The sequence below is a fragment of the Rhinopithecus bieti genome, unplaced genomic scaffold (genome assembly GCF_001698545.2).
Source record: "Rhinopithecus bieti isolate Rb0 unplaced genomic scaffold, ASM169854v2 scaffold_19708, whole genome shotgun sequence".
Taxonomy (NCBI): Eukaryota; Metazoa; Chordata; class Mammalia; order Primates; family Cercopithecidae; genus Rhinopithecus; species Rhinopithecus bieti.
Genome location: NW_016810765.1, coordinates 1,617,349 through 1,628,020, shown reverse-complemented (window position 1 = coordinate 1,628,020; position 10,672 = coordinate 1,617,349). Strand labels below are relative to the sequence as shown.

At 39.5% G+C, this 10,672-nt stretch overlaps 1 protein-coding gene across 3 annotated transcripts in view; it reads right to left on the bottom strand.

The window, feature by feature from the left end:
- PCSK5 (proprotein convertase subtilisin/kexin type 5) overlaps nucleotides 1-10,672 on the bottom strand; it is a 483,293-nt gene that overhangs the window by 13,232 nt on the left and 459,389 nt on the right. For all 3 annotated transcript variants that reach the window (XM_017892728.1, XM_017892730.1, XM_017892729.1), the window contains one exon: nucleotides 563-663. In XM_017892728.1, the coding sequence (XP_017748217.1) occupies nucleotides 563-663 (101 nt within the window). The remainder of the gene's footprint in view (nucleotides 1-562; nucleotides 664-10,672) is intronic.

The following is a 10,672-nucleotide window of genomic DNA, read 5'->3' as shown; positions in this document are numbered from 1 at the left end:
TCCCTCTCTCCTTTCTTTTCTTTTCTCTTCTTTCTTTTCTTGTCCATGGGGGTTTTTCTGGTAGAAACCAGAAAACCTGCTGTACAAATTCTAAAAGAGCTGTAACACTGCAAATGAATCCTTCTTAATACACTGTGATCGGGTAGAGGAAACAAAAGGTCGACATTAGGTGTGTGGTTCCTATGTTATTCACACGTTTCTGGTTAGACCAGAGAGAAGTAAGGGAGAAGATAGTTTGTATTTCTGACATAATATTCTTATGTTGACTGAAACTTCTATGGTGATGAACAACAAATGAAGAATTCATTCCAAGGCCCTCACAACTTAACTTCTTCATTAGATTAGATCTTCTCAGTTCCTTTGGAGTAAAAGTTAAGGCTACAGGTGGGTAGCACCATTATTACATGATGCAATGGTACAAGATTTTAAAATATTAAACATACAGTATTTCTATAGTATGAGAATTTGGGGACATTTTGATTGGCCAGAATGACATGCAGGAACTAAGCTCATGTTCCTCTCTAGAGAGAGCAGAAGGCCCAGCACCCCTAGCCCTCCATACCTCTCCCACTCTGTATTCCCCAACAAGACAGTCCGAGGTGCAGATCCCTCCCATGAGGTGGTAACTCCACACACAGGATAAGCAATTCAACGCTCCTTTTCCTGAAAGAGAAAACATTCTAAGTTATGAGATTGACCTTAGATTTCAACCTCTGTCTCTGTTTTGGAACACTTAGGAACAAGAAATACGTCAAGTAAATTGAAGCGGAAGGGTGAATTGATTGAGGATATGAAAAAGAAAAAAGTCTCCCACATGAAGTATAAATTATACAATTAGTTCAATCTATGTTGACTCTCAGTCTGAAAATTGAGGATTTTGGGATGACAGATATTTTATTACAGCAAGAGAAAAGATTTTCAGAGAATGAGAAATCATGTAGAAAGTTTATAAAACCTCTATTTGTTATTCTGCTTATTGTTTAACTAGTGTGGAGGATGTTACCAGCTGTTTGAAGGACTGCAATACTCAGTGCATTAATCATGAATAGAGAGTTTCTAATTGAGAAACGGCACTAAACTTGGCACTTAAATGCTAGGGCTAAAAGGATTCAGCAGGTCATTTTGTTTGGTGGTTCTTAATTTTGGGGTGATGTTGATGGTGCTAGATTTCTTTGAAATTCTCTTGAAAGCTGTAAGTTCTCTTCTCAGAAATTTGATATCTTATTTATTTCTCTTTTTGAAAATACTGATAAATGAAAACTAAGGCCCAGACATGTAATGCCACCTATCCAGGGTTACATAGGTGGTGGTCAAGATTCAAATTCAAGTTTGTTAACTCATAATCCATTGATCTGTCTTTCTTTCTTTTTGTTTTGTTGTTTTCAGATGGGGTCTTGCTATGTTGCCCAGGCTGATCTCAAACTCCTGCACTCAAGGGATCCCTCTTGCCTCAGCCTCCAAGTAGCTGGGATTACAGATGTGTGCCATTGCGCCTTGCTGAGGTGCTCTTTCTACCACACTATCTGCCTTCGCACATGAGCCACCAAATAGAGAAGGTCTGAATCTACAGTCTCTGTTTCCTGTGGAGGCAATACTCTTCTCTCCTAATTCAGACACCCCAGAAAGGACTGACCCAAATATTTCTTCTATGCAGGTATCAAGGGATAACTTCTGGAAAGTTTGGGGACAGGAGACCTAAATCTAGCTCATTCTGTTAGGAAGTCCTGGACATTTTTGCTGATCATTTTTAAATGGGAACATAAGATTAATGGACATAGAATGTGCCTGGTATTGTAAGTTGGAACTTGATATAGGTCTTTCCATCAGAACAATCCTGTAAAGGGTGGTTTTTGAACTTGAAATAGAACCATGGATCTGTCATTTACATTCACAATGTAGTTAAATTGACATTTCATGGCTGAACTGTGAGCTCAATCATTTATAATGTTTCTGTGGAAAATAAATTCTGAGCTCCAAACAACAGCTTAGAGAATAAACACCTTTATTACTGAACTGCTTCTTAGGTTGGAAGCTGCCTGTAGTGATAAAAATTCAAAACCACTTTATTTTTATCTTAGCTCTAGCTTCATACAGAATTTCCTACATGTTCTGGAACATTATTGTGGTCTCTGATGGAAGAATCAATCTTCTCCTATTTTCATTCTTCCTTTTTCCCATTCTACATTTTCTAAAATATAGCTTAGATGTCTTACTTCAATTTTAACATAGAAGAGACTTTTTTTTTTTAAATGAAGAGAAATTAAGGGTAGATACATGTTCTCACTTTAATGTGGAATCTAAAACAATTGAACTCATAGAAGTAAAGAGTAGAATGGTGGTTACCAGAGGCTGGGGGCTGGGGGATGAGGTGACTGGGGAGATGCTGGTCAAAGGGTATAAGGTTCTAGACAGGAAGAACATGTTTTTGAGATCTATTATATCTCATGGTGACTATAATTAACAATAATATATTGTACTTTCAAAATTGGTAAGACAGTAAATTTCAGATGTTCTTACCACAAAAATGATTAAGTATTTGAAGTGATGGATTTTTTTTCTTTTTGGTGGAATCTTGCTCTGTTTCCCAGGCTAGATTGCAATGGTGCAATCGTGGCTTGGTGTAATCATGGCTCGCTGCAGCCTCGACTTCCTGGGCTCAGGTGATCCTCCTACCGTAGCCTTCTGAGTAGCTGGTACTACAGGCTCACACCCCATACCCAGCAAATATATATTATATATTATTTATTTTTGTTTTTAGACAGAGTCTTGCTTTGTCACCCAGGCTGGAGTGCAGTGGCGCAATCTCAGCTCACTGCAAACTTTCCCTCCCAGGTTCAAGCAATTCTCCTGCCTCAGCCTCCTGAGTAGCTGGGACTACAGGCATGCACCACCACACTTGCCTAATTTTTTTATATTTTCAGTAGAGATGAGGTTTCACCATAATGGCTAGGCTGGTTTCAAACTCCTAACCTCAAGTGATCTGCCTGCCTTGGCCTCCCAAATTGCTGGGATTACAGGCATGAGCCACTGCACTTGGCCAAATTTTGTTTATTTTTTGTAGAGATGAGGTCTCACTATGTTGCTTAGGCTGGTCTCAAAGTCCTGACCTCAAGTGATCCGCCCACCTTGGCCTCCCAAAGTACTGGGATTACAGGTGTGAGCCACTGTACCTGGCCTGATGGACATGTTAATTAGCTTGATTTAATTATTCCACATTGTATACATATATCATGACATCCCTTTGTACCCTATAAATATATATAATTATAATTTATCAATGTATAATAAAATAAATTAAGAGTAGAAAACACTAAAAGAGGGGGAACAGTCCATAACTAGGTTAGGTCACAAAATTCCTACCTTAAGGTTGGTTACATTTTCTTTTTTTTTTCTTTTTGTTTTTGGAGACAGAGTTTTACTCTTGTTAGTAGAGACAGGGTTTCACCATGTTGGCCAAGCTGGTCTTGAACACTGACCTCAGGTGATCTGCACACTTTGGCCTCCCAAAGTTTACAGGCATGAGCCACCGTGCCTGGCCAAGTTTGGTTACATTTTCTAGAAGACCAACAATACATTGTCTGAGGCCCAAATCCTAGGCAGTACCCAAGGGCACTATATGTCAGCTTTGGGTGACAAATCAGACTTCATTTACATCTCCTACACCGATTTATTGCAAAACTTGCACACTTAGGGTACTCAGATCTTTAGCAAAAGGCAGTTTGTTAATTTCCAGAAGGCTTTCTATTATTTTAAAGTTTAACACCCTACATCTATCATTGCTTCTAAGGTTCTGCAGGAGCTTTGGGACCTAAAAGACGGGCATTTTGTCATTTCTTTAAAACTCAGAGCAGCTCACCATCTGCTCTCCTTCAGACTGAATCCCATGGGATGAATTCAACAAATGCAGAGCCACTTCTGGGGTCTGTTCATGGGCCTCAGTCCACACAGAAAGATGCAGCTTGGGAGAGTTAAGAGGCTTTGGTTACTCAGCCTGGATTTTGATTCCAAACCATTTTATGAGGAGAAGAAACAATAACACAAAACCAAAAAACAAACAAACAAAAAATAAATAAAATTTTATGAAGAGGATAAGTAAAAAGTTAGGTGTGTGAAGGCAAGAAATGAGCTAATTATGGAGGTATCAGTTACAGAGAAAGGTACATAGGAAGCCTGAGTGTGCTATGTTTCCCGCTCCACCCCTCCTTCCATGCTTTTACATATTTTTCTTTTTTAACATCCTAAAATTGTTGGGCAGTCCAAAGTGAACGAAATATAATTTAGTTGGTAATTTCTTATTTAGGTTACTAAATTTTATTTCTGATTCTTTCATGCATCCTCATTTCTTACTAAGAGAGTTAATGACTTAAAAAGGAAGGAATTCATCTTTTTTTTTCCACCTAGTTTATACCCCACGAGAAAACCTGTCTCCAGATTTTGTATCTATGTGTTGCAAAACCAGATGATAGCACAACATTTTCCTAACCAGCAAGGGACATGTGTGCTATAGTAAAGAAAGGACTGTTCATTGCAAATAATTATATTAAAAAATAACATTAAATAAAAAATAAAAATTAAAAAAAGAATGATAGCAGAAAAAATGAGCACCAAAGATAGAAAACTTCAACTGGGCAACTTCATGGGTTGACGTCAAATACAGGAAGAAGAGGCACAAACACTCAGGACAGCTTCAAGATTTACCCACTAACTCCTAGTCATCCCTTGAATACAATCTCAAGAATACTGTGTGGATGAACTTTTGAGACTGGGAATGCCCAAAATCATCATCCTTAATTCACCCAGGAAATCTCAAACCCAACTAAAGACATGTATAGTATTTCTATACTGTAAGGGCATAGTAACCAAAATACCATGGTACTGGTACAAAAACAGACACATAAACCAATGGCAAAGAATAGAGAACCCAGAACTAATGCCACACACCCAAAAACCTCCTGATTTTTTACAAAGTCGGCAAAATAAACAATGGGAAAAAGAATTTTTGGTCAATAAATGGTGCCGGGATAGCTGGCTACATATATGCAGAAGAATAACACTGGATCCCTACCTATCACCATATAGATGATAACTCAAGATGGATTAAATATTTAAATGACAACAACCCCATCAAAAAGTGGGCAAAGGATATGAACAGACATTTCTCAAAAGAAGACATTCATACAGCCAACAGACACATGAAAAAATGCTCATCATCACTTGCCATCAGAGAAATGCAAATCAAAATCACAATGAGATACCATCTCACACCAGTTAGAATGGCAATCATTAAAAAGTCAGGAAACAACAGGTGCTGGAGAGGATGTGGAGAAATAGGAACACTTTTACACTGTTGGTGGGACTGTAAACTAGTTCAACCATTGTGGAAAACAGTATGGCGATTCCTCAAGGATCTAGAACTAGAAATACCATTTGACCCAGCCATCCCATTACTGGGTATATCCCCCAAGGATTATAAGTCATTCTGCTATAAAGACACATTCAACATTTTTTTTATTGTGGCACTATTCCCAACAGCAAAGACTTGGAATACAACCCAAATGCTCATCAGTGACAGACTGATTAAGAAAATGTGGCACACTATTACACCATGGAATACTATGCGGCATAAAAAAGGATGCAGTTCGGTTAATGATGGAATCGGTGTCCATTTGTAGGCGACAATGATGCAGCCTGGAAACCATCAATTCTCTAGAAACTACCTGCATAGAACAGAAAACCAATATACTGCATGTTCTTCGATCTCAAGGTGGGAACTGAACAATGCAAATCACTGGACCACAGGAGCGCGGAAACATCACACACCGGGCCTATTGTGGGGGGAGCAGGAGAGGATGCGGAGGGATAGCCATTAGGAGATCATACTAATGAGTAAATGATGAAGTTAATGGCCGTGCAGCACACCAACATGGCACAAGTATACATATGTAACAAACCTAGCACGTTGTGCACATGTACCCTAGAACTTAAAGCAAAAGTAAGACTTTGGCCAGGTGTGGTGGCCCACACCTGTCTTCCCAGCACTTTGGGAGGCCAATGTGAGCTGATCACTTGAGACCAGGAATTTCAGACCAGCCTGGCTAACATGGTGAAACCCCATCTCTACTAAAAATACAAAAATTAGACGGGCATGGTGGTGCATGCCTGTAGTCCCAGCTACTCAGGAGGCTGAGGCAGGATAATTGCTTGAACCCAGGAGGCAGAGGTTGCAATGAGCGGAGATCATGCCACTGCACTCCAGTGTGGACAACACAGCAAGACTCTGTCTCAAAAAACAAACGAACAAAAAATAAGAAAATAAGCCGGGGGTGGTGGTGTGAACCTCTAGTTTCAGCTACTTGAGAGGCTGAGGCATGAGTATCGCTTGAACCCGGGAGGTGGAAACTGCAGTGTGCTGAGATTGCATCACTGTAGTTTAGCTTGGGAGATAGAACTTTAGCCTGGGCAACAGAGTGAGACTGTCTCAAAAATAAAATAAAATAAAATCAGTGGGAACAATAGACACTGGGGAATACAAGAGCAGGGAGAGAAGGAGTGGGGCAAGTGTTGAAAAACTATCTATTAGGTACTACTCTCATTACTTGGGAGACAGAGTCATTTATATTCCAAACTTCAGCATCGTGCAATATACCTTTGTAACAAACCTGCACATATACCCCCAATTCTGAAATAAAAGTTGAAAAAAAGTATTGTTTTTCAAAATATTGTAAGATATTGTGCTTACAATATCATGAATCATTTCTCTAATCCCCACAAGCATCTTCAAAGGCTGGTGGTGTCCTGTTTTGATTGGTTGATGGTAAGAGAAATTAGCTTACCTAATGATGATTGCCTAATCTTAATTAGGAACCAAGTGCCCCCCATTGCACTGCGCTGCCCACTGCACAACACTAGTGGGTTGGAATTAGGGTTGTCAGATTTTGCAAATCAAAATACAGTATTTTATCAGGCAACCCTAGCTGGAATAAAGGTTCCACATATCCACTAATGATGGTAACAGAGGTAACTTCGACTTTTCAAAAAACCAAATAGAAAGCCAATATTTAACACCATATGGCCAATGACAATATCAGCTTTCCACCACGCCCATCCCACCCCCAATTCAGTGCATTTTCTCATCTGTTATCTAATTCCAGTTAGAAGTTTTGAGCCGTAACCATATGTGTCTCTGGAATGAAAAAGAGGTAACATGGATTAATGATTAGTTAATGCAGTTTGTTTGGGAGGCTAATTCTTTCATGGGCTGGAGTCAATTGCGAATGGGCACAGACTGGGAACCACTCTATGGTAGAGTTTTTATGGAGTTGCTTTAGGGATGGTGGGTAGGGGAGCACCGAGGGGCACCAGATGGGGCTCTGGGGTATCTCCTTTACTCCCACCTGAGCAGCTCTGCCTGGATTGGTTTACCTAGTAGGATTCAGCCTCAGATTTTATCTGAGAAAGGTGACCACTGCTAAAATATCATTTGAAACCATTGCTCTAGGTTATTACTGTGGTGTCCAACACAGTAGCCATTAGCCACAGGTGGCTACTGAGCACGTGAAATATGGCTAGTGCAACTTGAGCTGTGCCGTACGTGTAAAATAAACATTGGACTTTCAAAGACAGTACAACACACGTAAAACATCTCAGTAATGCTTATGTAGATTACATGTTTGAGTGATAATATTTTGGATAAATAAAGCGTACCATTAAAATTAAGTGTACTTGTTTCTTTTTATTTTTTAAACATGACTACTAAAAATTTTAAATCACATTTTATTTCTACTGGACAGTGCTGCTACACCACTAAGTACAATTACACAAATTAAACTAGCCTGGTCTGCGGGGACTTTGGCTGTCTTGTTCACAGTTGCAGAACGTTGCACCGTAAGTAAACAGATGAATGAATACACAGAGTACTAAGGGAACATAGAATGAAGGGTCTAGGGGTGGCTTTCTGGAGGAAGTGATGACTCTAATGGATCAGAAAGAGGTAGCCAGGCAGAGCAGGCTGGAGAAACTTTTCCAGAGAGAGGGAAAGTGGGTAAGGTTGGCTCAGGTTTACAGTAACTAATTATGCCCTGATTAGAGGATGGGAGAGGAGATGGTAAGAGATGAGGCTGAATATGAGGAGAACTCTGTGTTGAAGAGCCTCATATGCAAAGATACTAAATTAAAATTCTATCCTGGACAGGCATGGTGGCCCACACTTGTAATCCCAGCACTTTGGGAGGCTGAGGCAGGCAGATCACTTGAGGTTGGGAGTTTGAGACCAGCCTGGTCAACATGGTGAAACCCCATCTCTACTCAAAATACACACACACACACACACACACACACACACACAGATTAGCCAGGCATGGTGGTGTGTGCCTGTAATCCCACCAGGCATTTGGATTAGTAGAGTGAGGCTGGGCAATAATTTAGGGTACAATCCTCTTCTAAGAATCTGATTATCCATTAGTAACACATATGCATTAAAAATAATATTTTATAAGTTCAGGTTCTGACATCCCATTCACTTTAAACATAATGAAATTATGGAATAAATATAAAGAGAGAAAAACAAACAAAAAACAAGATAGATGGCCTTACAAAGAAAATGTAATCTCTCTGGAACATAAAGGAAATATAAATGCAAAATGGCAGTCAGGTTCTAGCCATCCACCTTCTCTGCTCCAGGACTAGAAGTAGGCAGTGGTGGCTGTGAGTTCACCTTTTCTACCAAAATAGGAACTAAAAGTGTTTCAGGTAAGACTAGTGCCAAAATCCAGGCTTAGAGCTTAAATCAGGAGTCATGCTGGGACTCTGCCTTCATAGACATCAACTCCTGACAAGAGCTCTCCTGAGCTGCTGATTGAATTGCTGATGGGATCTGTGCTGTCATCAATATCACTTTCAGGAACACTGGAACATCTTGTTTCTCGACTGAGTTTCAGGTTGGAGACAGGAATAGAGTTAATGGAAAAATTTCCAGACTGTGAGAAGTAAAGATGAAAGAAGAGAGAGAGGGAGTAAAGAACCAAAACCAAAATATTTCATTTACAATGAGCTAAGAGCAGCATTTCAAAGTATATAGATAAAATGAATGCTAAGAAAGATGACAGGCCAGTGCAATGGCTCACGCCTGTAACCCCAGCACTTTGGGTGGCCAAGATGGGAGGATCATTTGAGCCCAGGAGTTCAGGATTAACCTGGGCAACATAGCAAGACCTTGTCTCTATAAAATAAAGTTAAAAAGAAAGATGACAAACACAATCAATAATTAGAACATAAATTTACATCAGATAATATTGATTTCATAAAAACATTTGACAAAGTCTTTAAAATTGGTGTGTTTAAGATGCTCATAAGTAAATGAAGACATAGTATCCATAAATATATTAAATTGTAAGATACAAACAAAGATCTAAAATAAAAATGGATGAGAAAAAGAAACAATTAGAAATCTTGTTTTTTTTGGCATGGTCTCACTCTGTCACCCAGGCTGGAGTGCAGTAGCACAATCACAGCTTACTGCTGTCTTGACATCCCTTGCTCAAGTGATCCTCCCACCTCAGCCTCCTGAGTAGCTGGGATTACTGTTGTGTGCCAACACGCCTGACTAATTTTTGTATTTTGTATTTTTTTTTTTTTTGTAGAAACAGGATTTTGCCAAGTTGCCCAGGCTGGTCTTGAACTCCTGGGCTCTAGTGTCACTCCCACTTTGGCCTTCCAAAGTGGTGTGATTACAGGTATTAGTCACTGCACCTGGCCAATTAGAATTCTCAAAAGTAAAAATATAGTCACTTAAATTGAAAACAAAAAAATAGATGGGTTGGATTTTAGATGGAACACAGTCCGAGAACAAGTCAGGGAATGAAATGGAATGCTGAAGAATTAACCTAGTATAACTCACAGAGTCAAAGAGGTAAAATATAAAAGAGTAGGTAGGATACAAAGGACAGATCAATAAACTCTAAATTGCATTTAATAGAAATTCCATTAAAGAGATTGGAGGAGAGAGTGGAGAAACAATATTTGAAGATTTTATTTATTTATTTTTTATTTTTTATTTTTTTAGACAGTCTCGCTCTGTTGCCAGACTGGAGTGCAAGGGCACAATCTCAGCTCACTGCAACCTCCGCCTCCAGGTTTCAAGCAATTCTCTGCCTCAGTCTCCCAAGTAGCTGAGATTACAGTTGCTTGCCACTACACCCAGCTAATTTTTTGTATTTTAGTAGAGAAGGGATTTCACCATGTTGGTCAGGTTGGTCTCGAACTCCTGACCTCAGGTGATCCGCCCACCTCAGCCTCCCAAAGTGCTGGGATTACAGGCGTGAGCCACAGCTCCTGGCTATTTGAAGATCTTATAGTTGAACACTTTTAATTTGCAAAAGACATTAGGAATTTGTTTCCTATACAGTCATTCATTCAGTGAACAAATGCTTAATGAAAACTTATGTTTTACACTCCAGAGTAGAAACAAGGGATACACAATGAATGTAGTATAATCCTTGCCTTTGCTTGAGGGGCTCACAATCAGTAGGAGGGGTGGACTTGTTTAATTACAATGTGATGTAAAATTTCTATGATAAAGCAGTGTATTACAGAATTAAGAAGGAGGAAGAATACTCCTGGGAGGACTAACAAAAGCTTCACGGAGGAGATGAGATGATACTCAAGCTGAATCTTT